Source organism: Balaenoptera acutorostrata, chromosome 15, assembly GCF_949987535.1.
Source record: "Balaenoptera acutorostrata chromosome 15, mBalAcu1.1, whole genome shotgun sequence".
In the NCBI taxonomy this organism is placed as follows: domain Eukaryota; kingdom Metazoa; phylum Chordata; class Mammalia; order Artiodactyla; family Balaenopteridae; genus Balaenoptera; species Balaenoptera acutorostrata.
In genome coordinates, this window is record NC_080078.1 from 17,065,666 (window position 1) to 17,093,618 (window position 27,953).

Consider the following 27,953-nt stretch of genomic DNA (forward strand, 5'->3'; position numbering starts at 1 on the left):
AGCCCGGCCCCCCCCACTCCCTCATAAGGACCAGCTGGGGGCTGGGGCAGGTGGCTGGCTGCTGCAAGTGGAACGGGGGTCAGAGCTTCGTGGAGGGAAGAATAACTTGGGGGGGCAGGAGAGAAAAAGGAAGAAACCCAGACAAACAGGCAGGTGGACATACTGAAGAAGGCCCCCGACGTGTGAGAACCGCCCAGGAGGAACACACCGCCCCCTGGCCCCCAGGAAGGGAGCACAATGGAGGCTGCACACTCCAAGACCACAGAAGAATGTTTGGCCTATTTTGGGGTGAGCGAAACTACAGGCCTTACCCCGGACCAAGTTAAGCGGCATCTGGAGAAATACGGCCACAATGGTAAGTGTCCCTTGATGGACACACACACACACACACACACACACACACACACAGACTCACGCTCAAACACACTGGAGCCTCTCCCTCCAGGGTATCTTAGGGAAGAGGTAGGACATGGTCCAATGACTGCAAGGGAGGGGAGGATACTGAGAAAACAGGGTCCCTGAGACCCTGATTTTTGGGAAGTTTTATGGGATAACCCTGGTGAATCTCAGCTGCCCTTTTGGTGGCCTGATTCTCTTACCTTAGCCACAAAGTCCTGGGTGTGGGCGGCATTAGACTGAACGCCAAATGAATATGTCCTTTTCTTCTTTTTCCCTGGGCAGAGCTCCCTACAGAGGAAGGTAAGTTACTGGAAGCCTTGAGCTCTCATAAATGACACCTCCTCCCCTCTGTGCCCCACTCCCTTCTCCCTGCCCTTTCCTTCCAACTCCTGGGGCAACTGTTCCTCCCCAAAGGTTAGAGTCTGGCTGGGGGCAGAAGTTTCCAGGCACTTTCTCCTTGAGGCATCCAGTCCTTGAACAAGTGCCCACCACTTTGAGGAGCCTCTTTCTGGACTCCGGGCCAGCTCTTCTCAGCCCTTTTCTCAGTACCAAATGGCCTGCCTGCACCTGGAGTCCCAGCCGTTCATCCGTTAGACCTTAACCCCGGGGGGGCCCCCTCCCCTTGCCTCTTCCCTCAGGGAAGTCCCTGTGGGAGTTGGTGCTAGAGCAGTTTGAAGACCTCCTGGTGCGGATCCTTCTCCTGGCCGCCTGCATTTCCTTTGTAAGTGTGGGAGGGCATCTGGGGGCAGGCTGGGAGTGTGGGTTGGGGGGATCTGGAGAGTCTGCTGGCGGGCAGCTCCAAATCATCGGCTCCTGTAGACCAAGCATTCAGCATCCTTTTCTACAGACCAGAAATGAGGGAGGTGGGGTGACGCTGATTTGTATACTCCTCTGCCCTCCCCCACACCCCGCAGGCGGGTTTTATTTTAAGCTTTAAGGGTGTTCTCAGCCAAAACACTGAAGTTAAGCCGCCCCCGGAGCTCCGAGGGCTCGGGTTACCCCCCCCGAGCGCTGGGCTCCACGGCTCCGACGCTGCTGCTGTTCCCAGGCCACCGCTGCTCCCAGCATGCCCCCGGGGGCGCACGCACTGCTCCACCAATCCCGGGGCATCCTGGCGCCCCTGCCCCGCCCTCCTGACGCTGATTGGTCGAGGCAGAGACTCCCCTCGTAGAGGCGGGAAAGAGCTGCTGGTGCGAGGGTGACGCCAAAGAACCAGAGCCTCGCCTGTCTCTGGGCCTCACCTCCCCACTCCCCCCATCAGGGCTAGAACTCCCAGGATCGCCCTCGTCACCTACCTGGCCTGACCCTCCCCTTCCCCCTCACAGCCTCAGGGCTGCCCCCACCGGGTCTCAAGGCCCTGCTACCTCTCCTGCCCTGGAGCTCCCCTCCGCACCCACCATCCCAGCAGGCCGGCCTGCGTTTTGGAGTTTCTTCCTTAACATCTTAGTGGTCCTGGAAGACAAGACTCTGGAGGCAAAAAAGTCTCCCTGTCCCCTGGTGTCTTTAGTGGAGGCCCCTTGGGCCCCTGAGTGCTAGCTGGCAGGGCCTCACTTCTCCCTTCTCAGATTTGCTCCTTGACATTTGCCTGAGGCTGTTGCCTGGCAGAGGCAACAGCTGGGGTGGGGTGTGCACAGGAGGCCCCGTAACACTATCCCCCACTCCTGCTCCCTCATGAAATTGGAGCTCCCCTGCCTTGGGCTGTTGGGGGTGGGCCGTGGGTGGGCCGGGCGCCTGCGAGGACCACAGGGTTTTTCCTACTGAGTTTTGGCTCCCGGGGGATGGATGTGGCTGCGGGGGTAGTTGGCCTGGGTGTCCCCTGAGCTTCGTTTACAAGCCAGTAACTTGGTCAGGGAAACCTGAAAGCATTCCCAGTTAATCCCCTAGCTGCGCATGTCTGTGCCGGCCTGCACCCGCTGAATAACAGTAGTGGCTGCGCTTGTGTGAGTTCGAGCTGTGGAGCACGTAGACCCTTAAAGGGATGTGGGGCTGCAGTGCCCCCGTGATGCCCTGCCCCGTTTGCTCCTGCACATGTTCTCACCTCCATTTCCTCTCCTTACTCACTTGAGGGGCTTTAGTACCTGTTATTCTCCCTTCCCTTGCTCCCCAGGTGCTGGCCTGGTTTGAGGAAGGCGAAGAGACCATCACCGCCTTTGTTGAACCCTTTGTCATCCTCTTGATCCTCATTGCCAATGCCATCGTGGGGGTTTGGCAGGTTAGCTTTGACCCCGCCTCATTCCTTCACATCCTGACACTGGACATGAGGCCAGCCTCCCTCCCTGTCTCCTTCTCCTCCATCACTTACCCTGGGCTTGCCTTGTTCTCTGGTCCTTTTGCCCAATTCAGAAAAGGGACAGAATGTTGGAAAGAGGCAGGAGACTGGTGTTCCCACTGTCACTTGCTGGTTGTACAACCCTGGGCAGGTTCCTTCATCTCTCTGAGTCTCAGTTTCCTCATCCATAAAATGGGGCTCATAATCCTATCCCTCAGAGTTGTGGTGAAATTTAACAAGATGATGAGTGTGAAAGTGCCCAGCCCTGTGTCTGGCATAAAGGAGGATTTCAGTAAATGCTAGTTTGATATGCTTCTTTCTCTTACCTTATACCACCCTTTGCTTTTCCTGTCCCCTGCTTTCTGATTTTCTTTGATTCTCCTTCCTTCTCTCCCCCAAACCCCCTTACCTGTTCTCAGCTGTGGGTGATGGTTTCCTTAACCGTCATGTGGGATTTGTCTGCTCCCCTGGGCCAGGAGCCAGGACTGCATAACCTGCCTCCTTCTCTGTGATGCCCCTACTTCCCCTAGGACTCTGGCCCCTGCTCCTCCATCCCTACACCTCCCCCTCCTCCCTGACCAGTCCTCTGTCATTCCACGACCTTCCTCCCTCTGCTCACCCTCCTCTCCTCAACCCTGTCCCCCCAGGAAAGGAATGCAGAGAATGCCATTGAGGCTCTGAAGGAATATGAACCGGAGATGGGGAAGGTCTACCGGGCTGACCGCAAGTCAGTGCAAAGGATCAAGGCTCGGGACATTGTCCCCGGAGACATCGTGGAGGTGGTTGGTGAGTGATGGGGACGAGTGGTCCAGGATGGGTTCGAGGCCAAGAAGATGTGCATGTTGGGGGTTGGTCGGGCCCTGATCCCCAGTGTCCAGGAGGTAGCCAGGATGGTGGAGTCTCTGCTTCTCCTTCCCAGACTCCTCAGGAGGTCACCCCAGGGCACTGTGGCCACAGCACCCCCTCTCCATCAGAGTCTCAGCAGGAACAGCCAGTCCTGTCCCTGACGCCGCAGGCAGACCCCTGCTCCCCCTCCTCTCACCCAGCACTTGCAAGTAACAGGTGGAACCCAGTCCCTGCCAATGGCCCTGTCTCCACCCCCCTCCTGAGGCCTGGCTTCCCTCTCCTTCCACCCACCCCCAAGCTTGGTCAGCTTTAAATCTTGACCTCTCGGTACCCTTGAGGCTTCTCAAAGGGGAAGGAGCAAGGGTAGAAGGGAGGAGGGGGGCTGGAGGCTCAAGCCCCCGACCATGTAAGGGAAACTCAGGCCCCAGCAGAGAGCACGGGACTGGGAGGAGGGGAGCTCAAGGAGGGCCCCGCCTCTCCGGTGAGGGACACTTAATGCCTGACCAGGGAGGGGTGGGGGCCGGGAGGCTAAGATTACTGGAATTCTGCCCCCTTCAGCGGTTTTTATATTTGCCCTGTGCAGGCCTTCCCATGTCTCCCGGCCCCTGGCATAGGAAGATGTGTCTTTCTAGGCCTACATCCCTCCACCAGATACCCAAGTCCCCACCCTGGGAAGCTTGGTGACAGGGAGGGCGGGTGGGCTGAAGACTCTGGTGCCCCATCACAGGGCCGCCCTGCCACGGTGACAGTTTGGAGTCAGCGCCATGAATGTCTATAAATATCGCTTCAGTTTGGGTGACAGGGTGTCCCGCCCAACTCCATTGCTGACCTCCCCCCTTCTCCATCAGCTTCCTCTGGCACCGGAGGAGGAACCTTGGGGACAGTTAAAGGAAAGCAGTCAAACCGCATCCCCAGGACCATCCTTGGGGCCAGCCGGGATGAGGCTGGGAGGCAGTTGGCTTCCTTGGAGGCCTCTAAGTCTGGTGGGGCATCTGCCATGTTCCCCAGGAAGTTTCCTGTGTGGACCCCCTCCTTCTGTGCACATCCCTTGCCCTCACCCCTCCCTGTTTTCTCAGCTCTCTGCTGTGTATGGTGCCCCCCTGCCCTCCACCCCCACCCCCCAAGAGCCTTGTTTCCTGCAGACTCCCCTTCTCTCCTGCCGTCTCCCCAGCTCACTCACTGTGGCTTCCTGCCTTCCCCAGATACTCAGACCAGGGCCCGGCAGGCTTCTGATGTGCGTCCCATCCCCTCCATGTGGACCTGCCAGGCCTGCACCCTCTGCCTCCGCTGTTCCTCCCTCTCCTCCTGCGTCTATCCTTCTCACACTTCCCTCTCCTGCTTCTCACTGCACCTTTTGTCTGGGTTGACATTGATTTTCTCAATTCCCATATTTTCCTCCTGTTGCTTGCTGCCTTCTCCAGCTCTTCCACTTTGTTCTCCTCCACGGACGCAGGTCTGTGAGACTTACCCTATTTTCTCTAGTTCTTTTCTTGCCTGTCCCTCCTCTCCTTTCTCCCTCGTGTTTCCCTCTCTGTTTTGCTCTCTCCCGGCCTCAGTTTTCGTTTCTCGTTAGATGACAGGATTGTCCCTGATTTTCCCTGATTTTTTGTCATTCAGGGTACATTTATTGAGCACATACTGTGTGCCCAGACCTCCCCTTGCCAGGCTCACAGCCTGGTAGGGAGAAAAACATTCAGCAGCGGGGAACAATTGGAGTGAGTGTTAGAGGGAGGTGCTTGCTTGGGTGACAGGAGCACAGCCCGGGTGACCTCCCTGAGACCTGAAGGATGAGGTGAGGTCATCAAAGACTGGGTTTTTCTTAGGAAGAAAGAAAACTCCCATCTCAACTGACTTCACTCTCCTCTGGTCTCTCCACAGTGGGGGACAAAGTCCCCGCAGATATCCGCATCCTCACCATCAAGTCCACCACGCTCCGGGTCGACCAGTCCATCCTGACAGGTCTGCTGACCAGGGTCAGGGGAGGCATCAAGGGGGAGGGGGATGAGGATTTGATGAGGGAGGAGCTGAGTGGACAGACAGGGATGAAAGGGGACCCTCAGCAGTAGGGCCCCCTCCTGGCCCCGGAGTGGCAGCGACATCAGCCCTGCTCAGCTTTGCCCACTGCCTAAGCCTGGATCACAAGGGGTCATGGGAAATGGCGGGATGTTTGTCCCCATTTCCAGATGGCCATCAACCCATCCCTTCCACACGGACATACGGACACGCTCCCCCAGAGAACTATCCTGCCTCCTCAGAAGCCCCCAACTGAGGAAGCAGAGATTCTGGGATAGGATGCAGGGTTCAGATACACTTAAAACCTCAGCTGCTTCTCCTTTTGTCCTGGGAGAGAGAGGGTGAAGAGCCAGTGAGCATGCTCCATGGTCCAAGGAGGCAGGGTGGGCCGGCCCAGGATGACTGCCTGAGCTCCTGCCATTTGGATGAAGGAGGCAAGGTCCCAAGGGTGGGGGCCTCTCCCTCCCAGGAACGTGCTCTCCAGTTGACGGCGCACTTCCACATACGTCAGCTTGTTTGACTTTCACCAAGACCTTGCTCTGAAGTGTACACATCCTTGTCCCTATTTTACAGAAGAGCAAACCAAGGCTAAGTGATCCAAAGCCATGCTGCTTGTGAGTGGTCAGGCTGGGACTAGGGTCAAGGTCTTTTCACTCTTAAGTGCAGTGGGTTTCCCATCTGCCTCCAGGGCCTTCCTCCAGAGTCCAGACTTCCTCCAGGATTGTTGCTTGGTCCTTACCAGGCCCTGTCCTGCCAAGCAGAGAGTTAGGGGTGGGAAGTATGGGAGAAGGAAATGATGTCATTTGAAAACCCCTCTGCCCCTTCTCCACAGGTGAGTCTGTCTCTGTCGTCAAGCACACAGACCCTGTTCCCGACCTCCGAGCTGTCAACCAGGATAAGAAGAACATGCTTTTCTCGGTGAGGCTTCCAGGGCCAGCTGTCGCGCGCTCAAGCCGGGGGCCCTGGTCTGGGAGAGACATGGCGGTGTGGGAAGAGATGAGACCCACAGCTGGGGGGATGCGGCACGAGGGGCGTCACCTGACTCCCTGCCTCTTCTTCCGCCTCCAAGGGCACCAACATTGCAGCTGGTAAGGCCATAGGCATTGTGGCCTCTACTGGTGTGAACACTGAGATTGGGAAGATCCGTGACCAAATGGCCGCCACAGAGCAGGACAGGACCCCTCTGCAGCAGAAGCTGGATGAGTTTGGGAAGCAGCTCTCCAAGGTCATCTCCCTCATCTGCGTGGCCGTGTGGCTCATCAACATTGGCCACTTCAACGATCCCATCCATGGGGGCTCCTGGATCCGTGGTGCCGTCTACTACTTTAAGATTGCCGTGGCCCTGGCTGTGGCTGCAATCCCAGAAGGTAGGGCAACCTCTCTTTTTCCTCCCATTTGCTAATCTCATCTGCAGAGATCCTTTATCCAAATAAGGTAACATTTACGAGTTCCAGGGATTGGGACCCGATATCTTTGGGAGCCGCTCTTCAGCCTACCCCACTAGGTCTCCCTCCCTCCCCCGGTATCATTCCCTCACCCCCTCTCCTTCCTCGCCACAGGCCTTCCTGCAGTCATCACCACCTGCCTGGCCCTGGGCACCCGCCGGATGGCAAAGAAGAACGCAATTGTGAGGAGCTTGCCCTCCGTGGAGACGCTGGGCTGCACCTCTGTCATCTGTTCCGACAAGACAGGCACCCTCACCACGAACCAGATGTCTGTCTGCAAGGTCAGGGAAGGGTGGCAACTCCCACTTAGATGGGAGGTGAAATGAGCCCTCCAAAGTTGTGGTTACCCCTTCGTCATGGGTAGCTTTTCATTTTGGCCTGAGAAAGAAATGCTTAGATGGCACAGAGAGTGCCATCCTGCCAGCTACGAGAGGGAGCAGAGAAGCCCCCCTGGCCCAGGCAGGCAGCCCCCTGCAGCCTCCATCCGTGTGCTAGATGCTGCCCTGTGTTATCTCTAATCCCCCACAGCAGCCCTTCAGGGGAAGGTCTTGTTTACCCAGTTTTCCCGAGGAGGAAACTGAGGCTCTAGGAGATTCAGTGCACAGTTAATAAGGAGCAGAATTGAGTTTCAAACCCAAGTCTGTCTGGCCCTAGAGTGCCTGCCTGTGCACCAGACTACCCTCCATAGTGGTCATCCATGACAGGGCCCGGGAAGCCCAGCCACACAAATCCTGAACAGCATTTCCTGAACCAGGGCCCTTGATCTTTTCCGTGCCTTGGACTCTTTTTTTTATATATATACATTTATTTATTTGTTTATTTATTTTTGGTTGCATTGGGTCTTCATTGCTGCGCATGGGCTTTCTCTAGTTGCGGAGAGCAGGGGCTACTCTTCATTGCGGTGCATGGGCTTCTCATTGCAGTGGCTTTTCTTGTTGCGGAGCACGGGCTCTAGGCGCACGGGCTTCAGTAGTTGTGGCACGCAGGCTCAGTAGTTGTGGCTCGTGGGCTCTAGAGCACAGGCTCAGTAGTTGTGGCGCACGGGCTTAGTTGCTCTGTGGCATGTGGGATCTTCCCGGACCAGGGCGGGAATCCATGTCCCCTGCATTGGCAGGCAGATTCTTAACCACTGCGCCACAAGGGAAGTCCCGCCTTGGAGTCTTTGGCAGTCTGGATCTCTACATTTAATATTTTCAATGTATAAAATAAAACACACAGGATTCTGTTTCTAAAATACATCGGATTGGGAATTCCTTGGTGGTCCAGTGGTTAGGACTTGGTGCTTTCACTGCTGTGGGCCCAGGTTCGATCCCTGGTCAGGGAACTAAGATCCTGCTAGCCACACAGCGCGGCCAAAAACATAAATTAAATAAAATACATTGGACTGGGCTTCCCTGGTGGCGCGGTGGTTAAGAATCCGCCTGCCAGTGCAGGGGACATGGGTTCAAGCCCTGGTCCGGGAAGATCCCACGTGCTGCTGAGCAGCTAAGCCAGTGCGCCACAACTACTGAGCCTGCGCTCTAGAGCCCACGAGCCACAACTACTGAGCACACGTGCCACAACTACTGAAGCCCACGTGCCTAGAGCCCGTGCCCCTCAACAAGAGAAGCTGCCGCAATGAGAAGCCCACGCACCACAACGAAGAGTAGCCCCCGCTCTCCGCAACTAGAGAAAAGCCCAAGCGCAGCAATGAAGACCCAACGCAGCCAAAAAAAATAAAAATAGATAATAAAATAAATAAATTAAAAAAAAACTATGCATTTAAAAAATAAATAAATTGAGTGTCTCTATTAAAAAAATACATTGGATTACAGAGGAAACCAATGATTGAAATACAGCAATCAAAATATTTTAAAAACAGATTTGTACATATAGCTGATTCACTTGGTTATACAGCAGAAACTAGCACAACATTGTAAAGCAATTATACTCCAATAAAGATGTTAAAAAAACACACACACAGATTTGTGATTTGGTAAAGCGTATGCTTCTTTATTAATGTATTAAGTAGCAAGTCCAGCAGTGGGTCTTATAATTGCCATAACGCTGAAGCGGTGATGAGCATAAATGCTATTTTGAGAGCCCTGCAACAATACAACGTGACAAGAGAGTATTTGTGATTATATTGGTGGCCAAGTCACAGGTTTTGCTAATATTAATGTGGTCCATTGCTGCCATTCATAATTGGATGGAAATGCTAAATGTCAGAGAGAAAATAAAAGATGTAATTTTTGTTTCGCCATCAAAGTTCACAGACCCCCTTGGTCCAGGGTGTCATCCATGGACCCCAGGCAAAGAACCCCTGACCTAAACAGAGTTCTCTGGAATAGCATGTTTGTGAAATAGAAATTGGTGTCCTAAGAATCAAGGGTTGTGTGGTCAGACCAGGCCGAGAAAGGCTGTACCACATGCCTGTTGGCATTTGAAAGCCTCAGAGAAGGCTGACCATAGAGAGGGAGGATTTCACTCAGTTTAAACGAGTTTCCCAAACTTACCTGGCCACGGAACCATTTTATCCTGGAGCACATCTTAAGCCCCATCCCTTCCACGCGTGCTCTGGCTCAGAGTGGGCTGCTCCCCTCTGCTCTGTGTGATCTACATCCCTCCAAAGCACAGGCTTCAAAGCCAGACCACTGGTCTTCTGTCATGTTTCATAAAGATGAATTAATTGCCCACATTTGAAAAGTCAAGGGATATCATAGGAAAATAACCTGAATTTCTAGTTCTTCCTGCAAAACTGGAAGATCTGGCCACAAGAGGCTGGAGCTGTAGATGGGCCATGTACTGACAGGTAGACTGGTGGCCACCACACCTTGTGATGCACGTCTTATTTTACTAATTGATCTGTAAGAACCTCCAGCATGGCCTTTTGTTTTAAGGCCATGAACACAGAACATAGAGAATGATTTGCAAGGGAGTGGTGGGAGAGGGGAGGAAAAGGGAGGAAAAGGGAAGGACGAATCAGGGGATGACGGTGGGAAGTTGGGTAAGTCCGTGCAGATGGCCGGATAGAGGGACACTTGGGGTACGGGCCCCTTCGGTGCAGACTGCCTTCGGGGATGGGGAGAGTTAAACATCTGTGTGCATGCCCTTCTCTTCTGCAGATGTTCATCATCGACAAGGTGGAAGGGGACATCTGCCTTCTGAACAAGTTCTCTATCACTGGCTCCACTTATGCTCCAGAAGGAGAGGTGTAAGTTCCCCCAAAGTCGTCTTCCCAGTTACTTGTGCCCCTCCCCACCACACACACACACACACACATATCCTCTCTCCCTGGGGCCTCCCTCTAGTTTTGTCTTCCTGTTTCTCTCTTGTTCCTTCCCCAACCTTATTCTCTCTCCCACCTGATCTCCAAGTTGGTTGCCATCTCCTTGCTGCATTCCCCGTGCTCTCTCTGCATCTCATTCCCTATCTTCTCTACCTGTCTCTTTCCCTTCCTTCCTCCCCACCCGGCCGCCAGCTTGAAGAATGATAAGCCAGTCCGGACAGGGGAGTATGATGGGCTGGTGGAGCTAGCCACCATTTGTGCCCTCTGCAATGACTCCTCCTTGGACTTCAATGAGGTAACCTCTCCACTCCTGAAGCCGCCCCTCCTTCCCCCTCCAGCTGGCTCAGAGTCCAGGCCTCCTCGACAGGCCGCAAGGAAGGGCTCAGGGGAAGGGGGTCCCTTGTACCAAGCCCTCTCCTGGGTGTAAGGGGAAGAGAGTGGCTTGCTCCCTTCCCGTTCTAGGTGGAAGGTGGGCATGATAGATGGAAGCACGGGGCTGGGAGCCCAGGGCACCTACTTCCTCTTCCTCCTCTGCCCTCTCAGGCCAAAGGTGTTTATGAGAAGGTGGGCGAGGCCACCGAGACGGCACTCACCACCCTGGTGGAGAAGATGAATGTATTCAACACTGAACTGAGAAACCTCTCAAAGGTGGAGAGGGCCAACGCCTGCAACTTGGTGAGTCTAGGCACTCCCTCCCACGGTCCTTCTCCAGCCCACACTGTACAGGCCAGGACCTAAGGAACCTCAGGAGACAGGGCCCCCCATCCCCACCCGGGTCAGGCTGGTCAGGGCCTTGTGCCCCATGCTGGGACCCAGCCGGCACAGGCAGAGAGCCTCTCCACAGCTTTCCTTGGCAAGGCTGACTTGGGGTAGGACCTACTGCACCTGCACTTACACTGCTCTTCCTGGTGCCCGGTTGCAGCCTCCCTGGAAGAATTTAAGATCACTTTTCCTGTCGTGTCCCTAGTTGAAAGGGACAGAGCTGGACACAGAAACCACAAGTGACCCATCCTGGGACAGCCCCAATTTCAACTATTACCCACTGTCTCTAGAAACACACTTGTTTTTATCAGATCACAAGACCTGATTTAGGATTTGGGAAATATGACTGCCTCATATGCCTCTGCTTCCCCGTGTCCAGGTGAACAAGCCCAATTCTGTGACAATCACTCCAAGTTCTTGCTATTAATATTTACTGAATGTCTATATTGAATTCCTCTGGGGTATTATATTATATTCCCCACACGGCTCATTCCTTTTTTTTTTTCATAGAGGCAAGATGCTCACTGCTGCTTTATTTAATATGACAAAAATAATGAAAACAACCTAAGTATTTATCAATAAAGGATTCATTTTAAAAATTTACAAATGATAATAAAAACATCAAATTATTTTTAATTTATTTATTGTTTTTATTTTTGTTTTGTGGAGAAACATCTAGAATGCATTTGGCACATTCACTTTTATGGAGTGCTTAGTACTACATGCCAGGTACCAGCTCTCCATTGTCTAGCAACATACGTCTGTAGACGCACACATGTGGTTGTCTACATTTAAATTATTACATAAAAGTAAAAACTCAGTTCTTCAGTTGCACTAACCACATTCCCCGGGCTCAGTAGCCGTTGTTCGATTGCACCGTATTGGACCATCCAGATTATTAAACATTCCCATCATCACGGAAGGTTCTATCGGACAGTGCCACACTACGCCATCCTGTTTCTATTGTGCTTTAACCTGAACATAGTAAGACACTGGCAGCACTAGCCTTGGAATTCTCTCCATTTCTGCTGTAGGCAGCAGACTTAGCTTTATCTCGGACTCAGCTTGGGGTCTGCTCTGACCTCCAGATCCTTTTTGACTATGTTTTAAGGGGTCTGGGACTCTTCCCTTCTAGCATAGCATCATCACTCTTTCTCCACCGGTCTCATATCTGGCCTCTCCCTCCCTGTCTCCTCTCTCCCAGGTGATCCGCCAGCTAATGAAGAAGGAATTCACCCTGGAGTTCTCCCGGGACAGAAAGTCCATGTCTGTCTATTGCTCTCCAATGAAATCCCGGGCTGCTGTGGGCAACAAAATGTTTGTCAAGGTCAGGGATCCGAGTGCGCCTCAGCCCCCCTTCTTCCCAGTCCTGAACCCTCCTCTCTTCTCCCTGCTCCGCTCACCGTACACTGGAAGGAACAGTAGTCTCTGAATACCGTTCTGTTCTCCTAGGGTGCCCCGGAGGGGATCGTCGAACGCTGTAACTACCTGCGAGTCGGCACCACTCGGGTGCCCATGACAGGGCCGGTGAAGGAGACGATTCTGTCGGTAATCAAGGAGTGGAGCGGTGGCCGGGACACCCTGCGCTGCCTGGCCCTGGCCACCCGGGACACCCCCCCAAAGCGAGAGGAGATGGTCCTGGATGACTCTTCCAGGTTCATGGAGTACGAGGTGAGCAGACAGAAGCCTCCCGTTGTCCCAGAGTCACCTGCCTCACCCCCTCCGCCACCCTTGTCATTTCCTACTTCGTCACGGGGCCTAGAATCACAGGACGTTAGAGTTTGAAAGAACCTTAGGAATCATCCAGTCCAGGGCTACTTGGTGTGTGGTCCGTGGACCCATCTGAGATGAGGTGAGGTGCTTGCTCCAGAACAGAAGCCAGCCAGGTCACTAAGTACACTCGGGTTTAGCTGACGTGTTTCCACAGTGAGGTTTTCTAAGGACGTGCATCAACCTGCATTCTGGCATTAGCTCTTTATCTTGTAGTGGACCTGCTCTCTGAATAGCACCAAAGCCCCACTCCATTTTATAGAGGGAACAGTGTGGCCTGGCAGGTAACACAGATTTGCTCAAAGTTGTAGACCAAGTGAGCAGCCCTGCTGAAAGCAGAAACCACCTCCCTCACTTCCAGTTCGAGTTCTTTCTATGAAAGACACGATCTGCCACCCACAATGGGCCTGGCACCGCCAGGCCTGCAGGCACACATGTGAACATTTCCCACCCCTGAGCTTCGAGGCCCCACTGAGGTTTAAACACCAGGCCCAGGGACAGCTCTCCCCTCAGCTCCCCCCAACCTTCCTCCTTGACCCTGTCGCTCTCTTCTCTGTCTCCCCAGACGGACCTGACATTCGTTGGCGTGGTGGGCATGCTGGACCCACCCCGCAAGGAGGTCACAGGCTCTATCCTCCTGTGCCGTGATGCTGGCATCCGAGTGATCATGATCACTGGGGACAACAAGGGCACAGCCATTGCCATCTGCCGACGAATTGGCATCTTTGAGGAGAACGAGGATGTGGCCGACCGAGCCTACACTGGCCGGGAGTTTGATGACCTGCCCCTGGCCGTGCAGCGGGAGGCCTGCAGACGCGCCTGCTGCTTTGCCCGCGTGGAGCCCTCCCACAAGTCGAAGATCGTGGAGTGTCTGCAGTCCTTCGATGAGATCACAGCGATGGTGAGAAGACTGGCGTGGGGCGGTCTGCTTAGTGTCTATTGAGATGACCGTCTTGGGGAGCTGGGGACCGAGGGAGGACGGGGCTGAGCGGGGGCCCTGGCGAGATGCACGGAGGTGAGGGATTCGGGCCCCGATGGAAGAGTCTCAAGGAGGGTACGAGGAGGGGGCTGGCGCCCACCTTCTTTCCCTCCCCGCAGACAGGTGATGGCGTCAACGACGCCCCTGCCCTGAAGAAGGCGGAGATCGGCATTGCCATGGGATCCGGCACTGCCGTGGCCAAGACGGCCTCCGAGATGGTACTGGCTGACGACAACTTCTCCACCATCGTGGCTGCCGTGGAGGAGGGCCGCGCCATCTACAACAACATGAAGCAGTTTATCCGCTACCTCATCTCCTCCAATGTGGGAGAGGTGGTCTGGTGAGCAGCCAGGAAGGGCATCCAGGAGGAACTCAGGGCTGGTGGGGGGTGACCACAGGCCTGGGAGGCAAGACAGACATGTGACCTCCTCCTTCTGGCAGCATCTTCCTGACAGCTGCCCTGGGGCTGCCTGAGGCCCTGATCCCCGTGCAGCTGCTGTGGGTGAACCTGGTGACAGACGGGCTCCCGGCCACAGCCCTGGGCTTCAACCCCCCAGACCTGGACATCATGGACCGGCCCCCCCGGAACCCCAAGGAGCCACTCATCAGTGGCTGGCTCTTCTTCCGCTACATGGCAATTGGGGGTGAGCAGGATGAGACCCCACACTCCTTCCCGACCCTCAGGGCTGATCCCCTCTCTGGGACACCAGCTTCCCCACAGCAGCCACTGCGGTGGGCCCTCTTCCTCCAGAGGCTGTTCGTGGCCAGGAGGCCCTCTCAACTCCTCCCGTCTCCCCAGCCCTGGGCCCCCAACTCCCATCTTCTCTCCACCACAGCCTACGTGGGTGCAGCCACGGTGGGAGCAGCAGTCTGGTGGTTCCTGTACGCTGAGGACGGGCCTCACATCACCTACAGCCAGCTGGTAGGGCAGCACGGAGGGAGGTGGGAGGAGGCGAGGGGAGCAGGAGGGTGGCGTGGAGGCTTCCTCAGGACCCCAGCTTCTCCCCTCTCCTCCTGCAGACTCACTACCTGAAGTGTACGGAGCACAACGCTGACTTTGAGGGTGTGGATTGTGAGGTCTTCGAGGCCCCCGAGCCCATGACCATGGCCTTGTCCGTGCTGGTTACCATCGAGATGTGCAATGCTCTCAACAGGTGGGGTCCGCGCACCCTCCCCCCACGGCCATCTGCAGGCCACCCTCCCCTGCTCACTGCTTCTCTCCCCTTGTGCCTCCACCCCTGGCTCCGCCGACCCGCCCCCTTGCAGCCTGTCTGAGAACCAGTCCCTCCTGCGGATGCCGCCCTGGGCGAACATCTGGCTGCTGGGCTCCATCTGCCTCTCCATGTCCCTCCACTTCCTCATCCTCTACGTGGACCCTCTGCCGGTAAGCCTTCCTCTGGCCAGGGGCCGCCTGCCCCCCCCCCCAAAAGGGGGCCTCTGCAGGGGTCCGCGACCACGACCCCTGCAGAGGGAGGAGGGCGGGGTCAGGCTGGCGCAGTGGCAGCTCCTCGGCTCCTTCTCACTGCCCTTCCCGCCTCCTCCCAGGTGATCTTCAAGCTGCAGGCCCTGGACGTGGCCCACTGGCTCATGGTCTTCAAGATCTCGTTACCAGTCATCGGGCTTGATGAACTCCTCAAGTTCATTGCTCGGAACTACCTGGAGGGTAAGAGCGCACCGCCCCCAGCCCTGTCAGCCCCTGGGCCCTCCCTCTAGGCCGCGAAGGCGCCTGCCCCGCTTCCTTGTCAGGTGGGTGAGTTCCCGGGGCCCCAGCAGGCCCCGTGTCCTCCGCCGAGGGGCGCACCCAGCCCCTGCCCCCCCTTTGCCCGCTCCTCCGAGCCCGGGGCAGACACGGTCTCCTTGGCGCCCCAAAGCCTCCTCAGCCCTCTTGGTCCCCTGCGCCCACCTCCCTCCCTCGATAATGGCTGTCTCTCTGTCCTCTCTGGCCGTAGGATAACTCATTTCCCCCTCCTCCACCTCTCTGAGCCGTGTCACAGGTATCACCCCCCTTCTTGCCCGTGCCCTAGCTGCTGTGCCCCCCCTGCCCACCCCTCTCCCCCTCAGGCGGCGCCGGGGTCACGTGCGCTCGCAGCTCCACCTGGAGCCAGTGCCGCTGGAGCCACTGCCGCCGCCGCGCTTCCAAGTGGGGCTGGGCTGCTGCCCTTACTCTGCGGGGCCGGCACTGCCCGCCCCCAGGCACCACTGTCTGCTGGGCTGCGCTGCGTCGCGCTGGCTGGCCGCTGAGCCGTCTGCCGCTGGGGCTGCAGTGGCTGGGGGGGGGTGGGGCTGGGGACACAGGTGAGTGGGGGTGGCGGGGGGCCTCCAGGTGAGTGTGCTGGGGGACGGGGACAGGGACAGGTAGGGAGCTGGGAGGGACTTCTCTCCTGTGCCGCCCCGCCACCAATCTCATCCTTCCCCTTCTCCTTCCAGATCCAGTAGATGAAAGAAGGAAGTAACCAGTCCTTTTGCCCTCCCTTCCCCACCCTGATAGTGACGCGTCTTCAGCCAGAGCTGTGGCACAGGCCTCCACCATGTGCCCCCCAGCCCAACATTCTTGTTTATAAACATAATGTCCCCTTCACGTCTCCTTCCCCTCAGCAACCGCCCCCCCCCTTTTGCCCTTGTAAAACCTCCCCTCCCTGACCCCGTGGGGCTTGCAGGGACAAGGCGACCGATTGAGCTGAGCTGCTTATTTATTGAAAATAAATGACAGAAAAATCTGGCCTTGTCTCCGTGCACACCTTGGGGCCTGGTTCGGGCCCCTGGGGACAAGCATCTTAGTGTCATGCAGTCCAGGAAGCAGCCACCTGTCCCAGGGCGCGTGTGTGGAGGGACCCGGGGACACGACCCAGGGCTCCCAGCCACCACTCACACCTCGGCTGTGCCTGGGGAAGGGGACGGAGGTAACAGGCATGGCTGTTAGGCTGGGTGGGGGCCGGGGGCGGGAGGCTTGGAGCCCAGGAGGCAGCATAGCAGCCAGAAAGCCACAGGGCTGAGCCTGCCCCTCTGGTTTCCAGAGGGGGTTGGGACCCTCACCCAGGGGTCATCTTTGGAAGCAGAAGGCCCCGCCACCCCTGGGAGGAGGTGCTGGAGGGACAGGGCAGCGGTGGCCCCGTCACCTCAACCCCAGGCTTGGAGAGGGTGAAGACTCCATCCTGAGACCCCCAAAGCCTCGGCCTCACGGTTCAGGAGTGGAGAAAGACGGTCTCCCCCCAGGGTGGGCGGTGCTGGCCCCTCAGGTGTCCTTGATGTCCCTGACGTCCCTGAGGGGCGCCTCGTCCATGATGCTGCGCACTTGCTCCAGACTCTCTGCCTGGCGGATCCGTTCCAGGCGCACCTGTGGGGGCCGGCGAGGGAGGCAGAGGGCCCTCGGTGGGAAAATGCAACCTCCACCCCATCGGCCAGCCCCCTGAGGGGCAAGAGCACGGGACCAGTGTACCCAGGGGCCTCACCTCCCCCAACCCCCAGTGAAAATGGGTTCAAGGGAAGAAATGGATCCTAAGAGAGCAGCCTGAGGAAGGGTGGGCAGGGGCAGGTGGAAGTGACATGATGAGCATGGGGCACGTCGGCGTGCCAGGCCCTGGGCCACGGGCTTCGCACCACCGACAAAGATGGAAGCACAAGATCTTCAACGTTTTTTGAGCACTAGCTCAGAGGAAAGGACCATGCCAGCCCCAGAGGGAGGGAGAGGCCTCTTCTAACTGGGAGACTATCCTTGCAAGACGGAGGACAAGTCACCTGGAGTCATGCCAGTCTGGTGGGGAGGGGACACGCCGTACCTGCAAGGCCTGGGACAGTCGTACGAAATCCCTCTGCACTTGCTCACTGGTCTCCAGCTCAGCCTGCAGCCGCAGCATCTTTGCCCTCTGTTCCGAGAGGAGGTCTGTGAGCTGGGCCTGGGGGCACAGGACATAGAGCTGGGGCCCTGGGCTGAAGAAACAGGATGTCTGGACAGGGTAACCCCTTCAATATCGCCCCGATCCTCACCTCTTCTGTGCGGCCCGAGCCCGGTGGCTGCCTCAGGACTTCCTGCTGCCTGGCCTAAGGGAGACATAAAGGGCAGCAGGGGCTGGTGAGGATCTTCTCCACGCTGCCACCCTCCTCCGCCATCCCGGCCTGGCCCAGGTCCTGCCTCACCTTGCTCTGCTCCTGCTGGACCCGCTCCATCTCCATCCTCAGGCTGCACAGGGAGGCTGGGAAGTCAGGCAGGGCCAAGACGTCAGGCCCACGCCCTCTCTCCTTCCCCCGCCCCGCCCGGTCCGGCACAGGCTCCAGCCCATACTCACCCTCTAACACCTCTGTGCGGAAAGGAAAGAAAGAGAGGTCAAGGCTCATCATTCTCGCACTGCGTCCTCTCTCCCCTCCTGGTGCCCAGGCAGTCCCCGAGGGGGTGGGGACTCAGCCTCCCGGGGAGCGAGGGTGGGGTGGCTCGCCGCCTCCTCCCTCACCTGTCTCCTCCCGCTGCACCCTCAGCTGCCCCTCCAGGCTGGCCCTCGCCGCCGTCTCTTCCTCCAGTGCCTCCCGCAGGGTCACAATCTCAATCCGCAGCCGCTCGGCCTCGTGCTCCTGGGCCTGCTGGTGGGCCCGCGCCTCCTGCTGCGTGTGGCGCACGAGCTGCCGCAGCTCCTGGAAGGATGCAAGTCACGGGCTGGGTGCGGGGCCAGCTGGGGGCCAGCGGCTAGAAGGGGATTGTGGGGAGGGGAAAGGAAGGAAAGAAGGAAGAAAACGTAACAGAGGAAACAACCCGAACACCCATCGTGGGGAGACTGGACAAATACCCTGGGACGGCAGTGAATATTTTCCCGCAGCACAACCCGGGGTGGAGGACCCTCAGGAGCGGTGCTGAGTGAAAGCTCCAAGAGACTACCCAGAGCAAGATTCTGAGTTTTTATAACTAAAAACAACTAAAGTTAGCACTCCACGGTTTAGGCAGACGTGTATATGTAATAAAAACAATCCCAAAGAAGGGCAAGGGAATGATAAAGCTCAGGACGGCAGAAACAGAGCCAAGGAACACGGGGCGGGGCGCATGTAAGGCGATGTCAGTTATAGTTCTCAAGGTGGGCAAGGGTTCCGGCTGATGTTCATATTTTTAATAAATTCAATCAGCAGAGGCCACGCACAGATCAATGATGACAGCTTGTTATGAACCAAAGATTATGATGAGTTCAATTTTGTGGATCTCACATCACTTAAAAATAACAAGCCAAAAAAAAAAAACAAGCCAAATTACTGCTTCCTTTGTGTCAAGCATTCTGTTAACTCATTTTCTCTCCGTGCTGATGCTGGGACGGGGTGTGGTCCCATTTGGCAGAGGAGGAAACTGAGCCTTAGAAAAGTTGAGTGAGTTGGCCATGGTGACGCAGCTAATACACAGCAGCCTGGGTCCATCCCCGATTCCCGTGGCCCCAGGCCAATGCTTTGCTGTGCGTGGAGAGGAAGGGCCTGTCCCCGCCCTTACCAGCAGCGAGCTGGGCAGCGACTCCTCCTGGCCCTCATCCTGCTCCAGGCCCCGGGGGGCTGAAGACGGCGGCTGCTCAGCCCGGAGCCCTTGGTTTTCCTCAGTCAGTCGCTTTACCTCGTGGCTCAGGCACTTGTGCGAGGTGGCCAGCTCTGCCTGGGGATGGACAGTTAGGACGAGGCGATGAGGGGACAGGGGGTCTCCAGTCTCCCGTGAGGCCAAAGCCTGAACACTCCTCCCAGTGTTCAGGAAGGAGAGCCAGGAAGCCCACGCCCTCCTTCTAGGCTGAGAAAGAAAGAAACACCCTTTAGTAAGCATCTTTGCCTCCCAAGCTCTTTTTTTTTTTTTTTTTTTGGCCACACCACGTGGCTCATGGGATCTTAGTTCCCTGACCAGGGATCGAACCTGGGCCCCCTGCAGTGGAAGCGCAGAGTCTTAACCACTGGACTGCCAGGGAACTCCCTCAAGCTCTTTCTACACCCTCCTCGATGACTTGCAGGTCACACAGTGGCAGCCACAGGCCACATCGGGTGTTTTATTTGGTCCATATGGGTGTTTTTAAACCTTAAGCAAGTGCAACATTAAAAACTGGGAGACTACACACAAACATCCGGATCTCTGGCTTCTCCTGATAGATGAGAAAACCAGGCAGCATCAAGCCTGCACTCCTACGCGCCACGGGCAGCAAGTCAAGGGGCACTAGCTCCCTTTACAGGGTCTCTTGGTTTGCCCTGCTGCTCCTTCCTGCCTCACACGTGGCCCAGTTCAATCATCTGCCTCTCCTGTCTGGTCTCAGGAAGTATCTGATTTTGCAATCCCTGCTTTTCATTCTCACAACTCTGCAAGCTAGGACGCATTATCTCAATTTCAAGGCATCAAGGCTGAGGCTCTGGGCTTGTGGGATTAGCTCAAGACCACAGAGTGAGTGCGTGGTGGGTTCTTCTGAATCAGTACCAGGTGCCCTTGAAACGCTTTTACCCACCTGGCACCAACTCCAGGGCAAAGCCAGAACAGCTGGTGGGGTGGGAGGGGCAGGGGGCGAGGCAGGACAGGTGCCTCAACCTTCCACGTGCCCCCCTCAACCAATTCCCACCCCACTCCTCTCGCTCCCGTCCCGGCCTCCAGCCCTCACCATCTGCAGCTGAACCCGCTCCTGGGCCTGGCTCACGGTCCCCTGCAGGGTCCGCAGCAGCTGCTCTGAGTTCTGGACCTGGGCCAGGAGCACCTGCATCTGTGGGTGGAGAGGGGGGCGAGGGTGAGGCCAGGCCAGGAGGAGGCAGGGAGCGGAGGCCCTGCGGAGCAGAGGCTGAACCCACCTGCTTGGCGCAGTCCTCGTTGCTCCGTCTCAGGCCCTCTTGCAGCTCGTCCCGCTCCCGGCTGATGCTCTCCAGGTCCTTCTGCAGCTGCCGCCCCTGCCACAGACGCCGGCCTCAGCCTCGACCGCCAAGGGGAGGCCTTCCCTCCTCGCCAGACCTCTCACGCCTTGCCCCCTGCACCTCGGTGGGCAGTGCCATCATCCACCCAGTCGTTCAAGCCAAAAGCCCAGGAATGGATGCTGACTCTTCTAAGTCCTCCACTCCCCAGCTCCAACCCACCAGCCGGCCCTGCCCGGGGGCCTCCAAAGTAGATTCCAAATCCACCCATTTCTCTCCACCTCTGCTACCATCTCCTGGTCTCAGTCACTACCTTTCTCTAAACTATGTCAAGCATTGCCCTCCCAACGGGTCACCACCCTGCTTCTCCCGTTGCCCCCTCCCCCAACTGCAGTCCATTCCTACCCAAAGGCCTCAGTGACCTGTTAAAAGCCTAGAGCAGAGAAGGCTTCTCCCTGCCTGACACGCCACAGAGGCTTCCTGCAGCTTCTCCTCTAAGATGCAAACTCCATGGCTGGCCCCAAGGCCAAGGCCGACCTCCTGTGACCCCTGCCTGCCTTTCTGACCTCATATCTCTTCCCCTCCTCTGTGGCCTTCCTGTTCCTCAGACACACTGTGGTCTGTCCGTCCCCTGGGCCTTGGAACCTGCAGTTCCTTTGGTCCCCGATCTTCAAAAAGCACCTCTTTTTCCAGCCAGGACGGTCTCCTGCATTGCCAGTCTCTACCCCACGACCCTATGAAGTCTTGTTCTGGGTGTCTCACCCTGTGACACTGTCTTCCTCATGTGCCCATGTGCATGTTTGGGCCTGGCTCCCTCACTAGAGGAAGCTCCAAGAGGGTGGGAGTTTTCTTCTTTACTGTAGGATCCCCAGCTCTAGCTCAGGGCCTGGACATAGTAGGTGCTCAGTAAGTACTTGAAGCAAGAGACGGATGGGTGCACGTCGGCAGCCCACTCCACCCACTCCACTCACCTCCACCTGCAGCTGCTCCCACTGGTTGTCTGGGACAAGCTGGTAACCGGGAGGGGGCAGGTAGATGCCCTCAGGGACCAGGGTGCCCGTGGACACCAGAGAGGCTGTCTCCTCCTGCTCGGGGCTCAGGCCATGGCGGCTGCGGGGCAGGGAGGCGCTGCCGCTGGCCCCACCGCCGAGGGAGAAGGAGGAGATGGAGGCGCTGTCATCACAGTTGTGGGCGAAGGCCTCGGCCGCCGCGCCCCCGTCTCCACTCAGCTCCTCGAGAGGCTCCAGTGGGGGAGATGGGTCCCGGGACAGGAGCAACTCCGTGGAGCCGTGCAGGGAAGGGGGATGCCGGGGACGTCTCTAGGGAGAGGGGACAGGGAAGAGGCTGGGGGGCCAGGGTCCTGTGGCGCCCCTTCTTCCCTCAGCGCCCCCTGGCCACCCCCTCACCTGGATCTCTTGGATCAGCTCCTCTGCCCTCAGCAATTTCGCCTTCAGCTCCTCAATCTCCTGCTCCATGGGCAACACGATCTCCCGCAGCTTCTCCGAGTCCTCGTGGGCCTGAGGAAGGGGGGTTGGGCAGTGACTGTCCCCCCTCCCGACTGCAGGACCCTCAGGACTGTTCAGAGCTTTCCCTCCAAGCACGTCAGCTCTTCTAATCCTCCCAAGAAGGCACCATCCACCCCCATTTTATTTATTTAATTTTTAAATATTTTATTTATTTATTTTTGGCTGTGTTGGGTCTTCGTTGCTGCGCGTGGGCTTTCTCTCGTTGCGGCGAGCGGGGGCTACTCTTCGTTGCAGTGCACAGGCTTCTTATCGCAGTGGCTTCTCTTGCTGTGGAGCACGGGCTCTAGGCGCGCGGGCTTCAGTGGTTGCGGCACGCGGGCTCAGTAGTTGTGGCGCATGGGCTTCGTTGCTCCGCAGCATGTGGGATCCTCCAGGACCAGGGCTCGAACCCATGTCCCCTGCATTGGCAGGCAGATTCTTAACCACTGCGCCACCAGGGAAGTTCCCACCCCCATTTTAGAGAGAGGAACACAGAGGTTCTGAGAGCTTACATGACTTGCCCCAGGTCACACGGTACAGAGCCAAAGTCATAACTACCTTCCTGTTGCCCACTTGTAGCGTGACATACTTTTCTTCCCCAACATCATGTATCCTTTTTTCTTTTATCATAGAACGTCACATTTTTAGTTGGGCTCATGACCTAAATTCTAGAATACCATCTACATGTCTCAGCTTCCCTATAACTAAGCATGGCCATATGACTAAGTTCCAGCTATGAGATGTAGGCATATGTGTCAGGTGCAACTTCCAGGACAACTCCTCAAAGGGAGAGGGTGTGTTTTTCTTTACTCCTCCTCCTCCTTCTTGCTGGCTAAAATGTGGATGTGATGGCTGGTGCTCAAGCAGTCATCTTGGACCATGAGGCAGTAGGCTACCTATGGCAAAACAGCAACATAGGAGGAGCCTGGGTTCCTATTGACTTGTTGAGCTGCCACATCAGTCCTGGAATGTCTACCTCTGGTTCTAAGAAAAACAGACTTCTATCTTATTTAAGCCACTGTTGATTTGGGTTTTCAAACTTTGTCCTAATCAATATGTCTTCCCATATTCCCATCACCGGCATATTTCTGGCCACTTCTTTTCAGTCTTTTCAGGTTTGGGATCCTGTTGAACTTGCACAGCCAACAGCCTCTGGACACCTCCACCTGGATGTTGCACAGGCTCCTCTGTCCAAGTACAGCCAAATCTGAACCAACTCATGATGCCGTTTCTCCTCCCATAAGCGCTAGGTTGGCGAGAATGACCCTGCTATCCGCCCAGCTGTCTGAGGCAGTAATCTGTCAGTCATCCATCCTCTTCCAAGTCATGCCATTTCTACCTCTTGAATCACTCAAAAACCCATCTCAGACAAGTTCAGTTTGACCCTCCAAATCTCTTACATGCACAGTGGCAACAGGTAGGGTAAGCCTGCATGCTCTGCAGATGCCCACGCAGTAGATGGACGCAAGGCCAGGACTGGAACTTCCCGGCTCTGGGCCTGTGGCTCCTTCCGCCGTACCAGGTAGTCTTAATTCAGTGGAGCCCTCTCCTTCACCACCCTGTGTAACCGCTCCCTGAGGAACACTCTGAATGCAAGTAAGTTGCTACTGCTGGCAACCCTCTGCTGGCAAACTATGGGTTGGAACCTTCCTTTCTTGGGCTCCTGTTTTGATCTTTGTCCTTCTAACCAGGCGACTTACTCCATCCGCCTGAGCCGCAGTTTCCTCACGTATAAAGTGAGGTAAGTACCTACCTCACAGGGCAGCTGTGTGGATCCAATGAGGGAAGATGTGAATTTGCTCTGAAAGATGAAGAGTTTGGTAGTATGTGCTTCCTACAATTGTTCATGACAAGAATAATGGAGGCAATATACCACAGAGATTAAGAGCAAAGCTTTAGAACCAGACTGCCTAGATTTGAAAATCCCAGATCTGCTCCTTTTTACGTGCATAACCTGGGGAGAATTACTAAACTTCTCTGAGCCTCACCTTACTCATCTGTCAAATGGATCTAATGGGCCCCTCTTTTAGGGGAAAGACTCGGGAGACTTGAGTCTGTCAAGCAGGTATTGCAATGCCTAGTGCATGAGAGGTATCCTTAAATGTTAGCTCCCTCCCCTCTACGTGACATGACTTTTTTCTTTTTTTTGGCTGCACCACGTGGCTTGCAGGATTTTAGTTCCCTGACCAGGGATCGAACCTGGGTCCCTGCAGTGAAAGCACAAGTCCTAACCACTGGACCGCCAGGGAATTCCCTACATGACTCTTCTTAATTTGGGAGGTAAACACACCTGGCCATCCCACTAGTAAGTGGCAAGCCAGGACCGTGCTGAGTACAGGTCTCGTGTACGTTATACCTAGAATTATTACTGGGTGCCCTGCTCCCAGTGATGTGGCAGTGGGACACAGATAATCCCTCTGCCCCACGGTCACCTTTGGCTGCTTCAACATATTTCCAAATCCCGGAGGAGGGGGCGGGTAGGCTGTCCCAACCCCAACCTTTTCCATCTGCTTCTCCAAGGAATCCAGGGGGTGAGCCCTGGACAGCAGCTGCTTCAGGCGCCCCAGCTCCCGCTCCTTCTCCTCACGGTCCTGCTGCTGCTGCTGCCGCTCCTGCTTCAGAGACGCAATCTGGGCTTCATAGCTGCTGATGGAGTCTGGCGAGACAGGAAGGGCAGAGGAGAGGGAGGGTCAGTGCGCCAGCCCTACCTGGGGGCGACCGGGGGGCGCGCCATCACTGCCGCTCTCTGCAAGCCAATTTACCATAGCAGTGATGACAGTGGACTTTGTGGTGGGATGGTCCTGGGCAATCAGTTAGCCTCTCTGCATAATGTCCTCGGCCAGGGATTATCCCACTGGCTTGTTACAGGATCAAATGACATGATATCTGGAAGGGGTTCAGCCCTCTTCCTGGTACATAATAAATGCTAAAGATAGGCTATCTGTTGCTATTAATACATACCAATAACAATCAATATCTAATAAGGGTCATAAATATTCACTCTGGACTAGACTCTGAGCTGGGCTCTGGAAATAGAGAAATTAATCAAACACAAACCCTGACACCAGGAGCCCACAGTCCAATGAGGAAGACAGCCGTGGAAATAGTTACGAAGCAGTGTGAGGAGAGCTCGTGAAAGGACCACTCCTGGGCTTGCGGATCCCAGAGGAAAGAGCCCCTCGCTCTGCCTGCCTGTCCAGGAGAGACACCAGCAAGTGGTGAAGGATGGAAAGGACACATTAAGTAATAGGAGCAAAGGCTCACAGGTGGGAAGGTGGATGGTGTGGCTGGGGCATGGTGGGCACATTGGAAAAACTGGAGTGAAGATGTAGGAGGAGATGCTGGGAAGGGTGGAGAGGGTGGCCGTGAATGGCTGCTAAGGCCTTGAATGCCACACCAAGGAGTTTGGGATTTATCCTACATGTCAGTGGGAGGTAAAGGGATGCTGGGCGGAACATGGTCATTTTTCATTTGCATAGTTATTTATTTTAACACGTACTAACATTAGAAGTAAGGGTTCTGTTGCCAGACTGCCTGAGTTCAAACCTCCTTTCTATCTGTATGACCTTAGGCAAGTTATCTAACCTCTCTGGGCCTCAGAGCTTCCTCTGTAAAATGGAGATGGATAATAGTGCGTAACTCATAGAGATTATTATGAAGATTAAATACTCATAAAGCATTTAGTTCAGTGCCTGGCACTCAATAAATGTTAGTTATTATTATTATTACTATTATTATTATTTAGGACACAGTTCCTTATAGGGACAGGAAGTTCCCTTTAAAATAAATGTGTATAGGTTTTTAAAAAGTGGATCTATTTAAAGAACAATATTAAGTAGATGACAGGGTAAGTCATACAAGGACAACCATGTTGCACAGATGGCACAGGGATGCCTGAAATGTGGGGAACCATGGCCCCAGAGAAGTCTGGAGCCAAGAGCAGTTGTTAGAAAGGGAAATGACATGGTGGGATGGGAATTGTAGGAAGTTTACTCTGGAAGTCAATGTCAAGGCCAGATTATAGAGGGAGACTTGTAAGAAGGCTGGGACAACAGTCCGGGGGAGTTGACGAGAGCTTTGCTACAGCAGTGGCAGTGGAAGCAAAGGGGTGGGATGCAACTGGGAGCTATTGCAGAGACTCTGGCCTTGGACTAGAGGAGAAGGGGAATGGAGGAAAAGAAGCTGGGGGATCTGGGACAAGGGGAGCGGATGCATCCCAACTGCAGAGGATGAGAGGGAGAGAAGTCGGTGCATGTGGGGCGGGGTGGCGGGGAGGCTGTGCGCAGATGTAGGGGTGTTTGGGGAGGAAAGGAAACCAGATGAGACTTACAGAGCCTAGGCCCAGGGCCAAGTCTGAAGGCCAGAGGCTCAAACGAGTTCTCAGGGAACTGAGAAGCTGCTCACTTTCAGGGTTGATCAGTCATCAGTGAGGGACAAGAAATGACATGACATGGGGCCAGGGAACAGGTAGCAGCTCCGAGCTAAACTTAGCTGGAACTGACAGAGCTGCTGCTAGCGCAGGCAGCGCCGCTATGCAAATCAGAAAAGGGCGCGTCTCCCTCTGAGCCCCTGGGTCTGCCCTGCGCTAGGCAGCCCTGCTAACCTACCCCACAGGTGTAGGTTATGCCCCCTGACCCCTTTCTTGTCATGCACTCCCCCTTATGGGGCTGAGGGAGTCTGGGAGGAGTGCCTGCCTCACCTTTCAGGATGGCCTGCAGCGAGGCCACCTCCTCTTGGCATTGCCGCTGCACTGCAGCCACAGCCTCGGCCTTCGTGCTCTCGCTCACCTCGGCCACAGCCTTCATGGTTTCCATTTCTGCCAGGGCGCCTGCCAGCTCAGCCCGAAGCCGGTCGAGCTCCGCTGACTCGGCCTCAACTTTTGCCCCCTCCGGGGGCTGGGGGTCCAGCGCTGTGAAGGACAGGGATCAGCCTCTTTTCTCATCACTCTCGGATTCCCAATATTCCCAGGGCATCAAATCCTCAACTTCTGCAACTTGGTACAGCAGCCAAGGTCCCTGCACCTTTTCCTAGCCCCGCCCCACTCACCTGGCCCCTCCCCTTCCCCCGACTCCTCCTCACCTAGCTCTGCCTAGTGTTGCATAGAGCCCCGCCTCTTCCTCCCTCGGTTCACCCAATCCTCTCTTTCCTCTGACACGACCCCTCCCTTCTAGTGGCTCGCCCCTTGTCCACCTGGCTCCTCCCCTCCCACACTGGGCCCCACCTCTAACCTGGCACTGGCCCTCTCCCTAGAATCGCTAGACCACGCCCCCTCCATCTTTCCACCCCCCCACCCCCCCCGGCGGCGTGGTCCCGCCCCTTTCTCCAGGCTCCCCCCACCACCCCCCACCCACCGACGCGGAGCTCGGCCCCGCCTCCGGCCTCGCCGCCCCTCGCGTGCATGGACGCGTCCTCACATACCGGCCTCCGGCTGCCGCCGCCGGCCATCCTCGCCCGCGGCCGGGCGCGCAGGTGCCGCCATCGCCTCCGCTCAAACGGCGGGTTCCCGCACTCCCTGGTGACGGCGCTCACCGCTTCCGGGTCCTCTCGGCTGTTTCCGGATCCGCTCGGCTGTTTCCGGATCGGCCCTGGGCTCGAGGCTGAGGCCGGAGTTGGGGAGGGGTGGCCGAGCCTCGGCCGAAGATTTCCGAGTGGACTCCCGACCGCGGCCGCAGGTCCCGCCCCTCCCCGCCTTCTTTGTTGGGCAGCGGTGCTCGAGAAGGACACCTGCCCTTCAAACCCCGAAGTAGTTCTTTCGTCAAAGGCCTTTGGGTGTCTCCGCGTGACCTTGGAAGCTTTGCTCAAATTACACCTCCTCCGGGACGCCCACTGCCTCAGCCTAAGGAGGGCGAAGCTCTCGCGGTCTCTC

At 56.3% G+C, this 27,953-nt stretch overlaps 2 protein-coding genes across 9 annotated transcripts; one reads left to right on the forward strand and one right to left on the reverse strand.

Annotated features, from left to right (window-relative positions):
* The first annotated feature begins 43 nt into the window (after positions 1-43).
* On the forward strand, positions 44-16,470 carry ATP2A1 (ATPase sarcoplasmic/endoplasmic reticulum Ca2+ transporting 1). Of its 2 annotated transcripts, XM_007186343.3 has the most exons (23): positions 64-355; positions 682-699; positions 1,038-1,120; positions 2,507-2,611; positions 3,316-3,454; positions 5,393-5,473; positions 6,360-6,445; positions 6,597-6,894; positions 7,087-7,253; positions 10,077-10,165; positions 10,433-10,535; positions 10,784-10,915; positions 12,207-12,329; positions 12,455-12,673; positions 13,338-13,673; positions 13,871-14,091; positions 14,193-14,395; positions 14,588-14,673; positions 14,772-14,905; positions 15,018-15,135; positions 15,297-15,414; positions 15,701-15,745; positions 16,179-16,265. In XM_007186343.3, exons 1-22 carry the CDS (start codon positions 238-240, stop codon positions 15,703-15,705), a joined length of 2,982 nt encoding a protein of 993 aa, XP_007186405.1. In that variant the 5' UTR covers positions 64-237; the 3' UTR covers positions 15,706-15,745; positions 16,179-16,265. The 2 variants fall into 2 exon arrangements, with proteins under 2 accessions (XP_007186404.1, XP_007186405.1); XM_007186342.3 differs by lacking the exon at positions 15,701-15,745 and having other exon boundaries at positions 44-355; positions 16,179-16,470.
* Positions 16,424-27,939, reverse strand: RABEP2 (rabaptin, RAB GTPase binding effector protein 2). 7 transcript variants are annotated; one of them, XM_057528470.1, is made up of 14 exons: positions 27,506-27,936; positions 26,787-26,996; positions 24,586-24,743; positions 21,989-22,099; positions 21,554-21,901; positions 20,526-20,621; positions 20,342-20,440; positions 19,210-19,494; positions 18,197-18,374; positions 18,035-18,046; positions 17,886-17,941; positions 17,736-17,789; positions 17,528-17,665; positions 16,424-17,085 (listed from the first exon to the last, which is right to left on the reverse strand). In XM_057528470.1, exons 1-14 carry the CDS (start codon positions 27,564-27,566, stop codon positions 16,984-16,986), a joined length of 1,908 nt encoding a protein of 635 aa, XP_057384453.1. In that variant the 5' UTR covers positions 27,567-27,936; the 3' UTR covers positions 16,424-16,983. The 7 variants fall into 7 exon arrangements, with proteins under 7 accessions (XP_057384453.1, XP_057384454.1, XP_007186408.1 ...); XM_057528471.1 differs by having other exon boundaries at positions 17,528-17,644; positions 27,506-27,933; XM_007186346.3 differs by having other exon boundaries at positions 19,210-19,365; positions 27,506-27,924.
* Positions 27,940-27,953: the final 14 nt, after the last annotated feature.